Source organism: Musa acuminata, chromosome BXJ1-2 (genome assembly GCF_036884655.1).
Source record: "Musa acuminata AAA Group cultivar baxijiao chromosome BXJ1-2, Cavendish_Baxijiao_AAA, whole genome shotgun sequence".
Taxonomy (NCBI): domain Eukaryota; kingdom Viridiplantae; phylum Streptophyta; class Magnoliopsida; order Zingiberales; family Musaceae; genus Musa; species Musa acuminata.
In genome coordinates, this window is record NC_088328.1 from 20,311,922 (window position 1) to 20,315,018 (window position 3,097).

A 3,097-nucleotide genomic window follows, 5' to 3' on the forward strand; every position below is an offset into this window, starting at 1 on the left:
CGCTACTGGCTCCAAGCTGCAGATGAGATTCAAGTGGATTTGCTCAACGTCAACATCCTATTCATGACGGTCAGTGGTAGGTTCTGGAAAGGGGATGTGATATCGTCTCACGTCACATCCTATGCAAAGCTTTTACCTCCGGGCAACGCTGTGTGCAACCTCCGGGCTGTTTCATCTTGAACTCTCTCTGCTTTGAGTTCCATGAACCCTTTTGTTCTGTGCATTGGGTGATAAGAATGAGGTGTATTATTGATATCTCTTTTTTTCTTGACTACTACTGTTTTCAGATGAGGTTATCTTAAGAACAAGTTTGATCAATCAAGCGATGAGATACTTTCGTTGCAAATTTCAATAGCTTTTTTTTTTTTTTTTTTTTCATTTTCATGAAGCATACACAGTATGGTTGGAAAGTTTACACCAGCCAGAAAAGACCCTCGTCATAGTAAAACATACACAAGCCTTCGTTATAAGAAAAAGAAAGAGAGGCAGAAGATTACAAACGACGTGAAGTTATAAGGAAGCCACTATTAGAAGCCACTCTATTCACATCCAACTATTCGTATAGATTACAACTGAACAGCTAACACCACGTTCCATCAGGTGGACAGCCGGCGACGCCGCAGCCTGACCGTCAGTGGCGCCGCCATCTCGCAGGACAGACGCAGCACCTCCGAGAGGTCAACGCCAGCCGCCGATGCCGGCTGCCACTCGAACTCGTGCGCCAGTGCCGCCACCCACATCTCGACCGTCGCCATTGCCAGCCCCTTCCCGGGGCAGCTTCGCCGCCCGGCCCCGAACGGCGCCAGCCGCAGGTCCGAACCCGTGACCGGGAACTCGGCCGAGGGGCCCAAGAACCGGGCCGGCTCGAACCGGAGCGGGTCTGGCCAGGTGACAGGGTCGCGCGCGATGGCCCACATGTTGACCATGGCTGTGGTGCCCGCCGGCACCACATGGGCCCCGCCGCCGACGCGCGCGTCCGACGTCGCCATGCGCGCCCACGACAGCAGCGGGCCCGGCGGGTGCACCCGCAGCGTCTCCTTGATCACCGCCTGCACGTATGGCGGCGCTGCGAACGCCTCGGAACCCGTCACCAAACGGTCCGTCCCGACAGCCGCGTCCAGCTCCGCCTGCAACCTCGCCTGCACCTCCCTGTGCATCACCAGCCTCGCCAACACCCACTCTATCAGCACTGCCACGGTGTCCGTACCCCGAAATATCATCTCCTGCATGTAATTATTTCCCAGATCTTAAACAAAACCAAAGAAAGTAATCAACATCGTTAACTCATCTAATTAAACTATATATATATATATATATATACGTAATAATGATCATATGAGGTAAGCTTTACCCAGAGGACGGCGACCATGTCGGGATCGGATAGCCTATCTGGGGCCTGCAAGGACAGCAAAACGTCCACGAAGTCTCGGGGGGCCGCCTCCGAGTCGCGCGCGCGCTCGACCCGGTGCTCCTTGATGATGCGGGTTACGAATCGCTTGACTCGGGGGACGAGCACGGAGCAGCACCACCGGACTCGTTGCAGGTCGATACCGGTGAGCACTGGCAGATGGTCCGACCAGTTGAGCTTCCCTAGGACCTCGTAGCCTTCTTCTACCATGCTCGTTAGCTCCTTCGTCTCCTCGCTCCCCCCCTGGAGCTCGTACTTCCTCCCGAAGACGAACCGCATGACGTGGTTGAGGGAGGCTTGCTTCAGGATCCTTCGGACCTGGACGGGCTCGGCTGCGAGGCCGTCAAGGGCGCGCACCATCTGGGCAGCTATCTCAGCACGGTAACACCCCAAAGCGGATACCTGCTTAGGGGAGAAGAGGTGGGTGGCCGCGATCCTCCGCAGGGTTCGCCAGTACGCGCCGTAGGGCGCGAAGCCGATGGCACGGTGAAACATGAGGCCGTAGGCCGATTCCTTGACCGGGCGGTCCGCGAAGTCGGGGCTGTTGAGGATGTCCCTGGCCACGCCCGGATCGCAGGTGACGACCACCCGGGTGTCACCGAGGCTGAGCGCCATGAGCCGTCGGGCTCCGGGGATGGCGTCCGCGACAGCCGCGAGCTTCCGGTGGGCGAGCCCGGACATGAGGCCCATGCTGCCGACAAGGGGGAGGCCGCGGGGCCCGGGGATGGCTTTGCCGAGGCCCCATGGCTTCCTCCTACTCCACCAGTACCTTCCCCAGGCAGGGCCTCCAGGGTAGGCCCAGTGGAGGAGGGTAGTCGCAAGCCAGCAAACTGCAACAATGATGGCAAGGGAGAGGAGGCGGATGGGGTAGGCGGAAAGCTCACTACATTTGGCGGCCAGGGAAAGCGACACGAGCCACCCGTTTTCTACGGAGGATCCCATGAGCAATGTATATATGAGCAGCACTCTCCAGCGTTTACAGAAGAGAAGCTCCGTGTGTCATCAGAGAAGGTCTCAGGCGTCTTATATAGCACCGGTAAAGGCAGAGAAAACCGAAGTCTAATAATAAACAAATCGCTGGAGTAAATCCAAAGAAAGGTTTCCTCACCGGAGGTAATTACGTTAGTGGCAGAAGCGCCGCCGCCATGAAGGGTCAGAACGAGATCGGTGGGTGCAACAACAAAGAAGGATAACGAGATGGACAACAACAGCGGGGGCGCGTGGAGATGCGAGCCACGCGGGAATTTCTTGGCGGTGCGGTCTCGGGGCCACAGGGGACCGGGACGAGGACCGACGAGGACGGAGACGGCGCGCACGGGAGCCCCCACGCGACGTGGCCCCCACCTGGCCGACGTACGCCGTGCGGTACCTGGCAGGAGATCGGTACCGTATCGTGGTCTAATTAATATCAGCTATTAGTGCACAGTATCGGGATATGACGAAGCAACAGCAGGAGCGGCACATAATTCCAACACACAAGAGCGCTGGTGCTCCAGGCTTGACGATGGAATTGATCTGCGAGGGCGACGAGAACGTGGCACGTATAAACCTGTGAAAAGGATGCAAGGCTACTTTCGAAGCCTACTGAGAGGTAGGGTTACATTCGACTTCTGGTGTAGATTGGAGTCAGCTCTAGCTCCAAAACCATGGTTGCAACTGAGCTCCCTTCCCCCACTTGTCTTTGATCTT

The 3,097-nt window shown here is 57.0% G+C and overlaps 1 protein-coding gene across 1 annotated transcript; it reads right to left on the minus strand.

The window, feature by feature from the left end:
- Nucleotides 1-440: 440 nt before the first annotated feature.
- On the minus strand, nt 441-2,511 carry LOC103971022 (cytochrome P450 78A6-like). Its single transcript, XM_009384951.3, has 2 exons — nt 1,352-2,511; nt 441-1,223 (listed from the first exon to the last, which is right to left on the minus strand). The coding sequence occupies exons 1-2, from the start codon at nt 2,348-2,350 to the stop codon at nt 597-599; spliced, it is 1,626 nt and encodes a 541-aa protein (XP_009383226.1). The 5' UTR covers nt 2,351-2,511; the 3' UTR covers nt 441-596.
- Between the last annotated feature and the right edge of the window lie 586 nt (nt 2,512-3,097).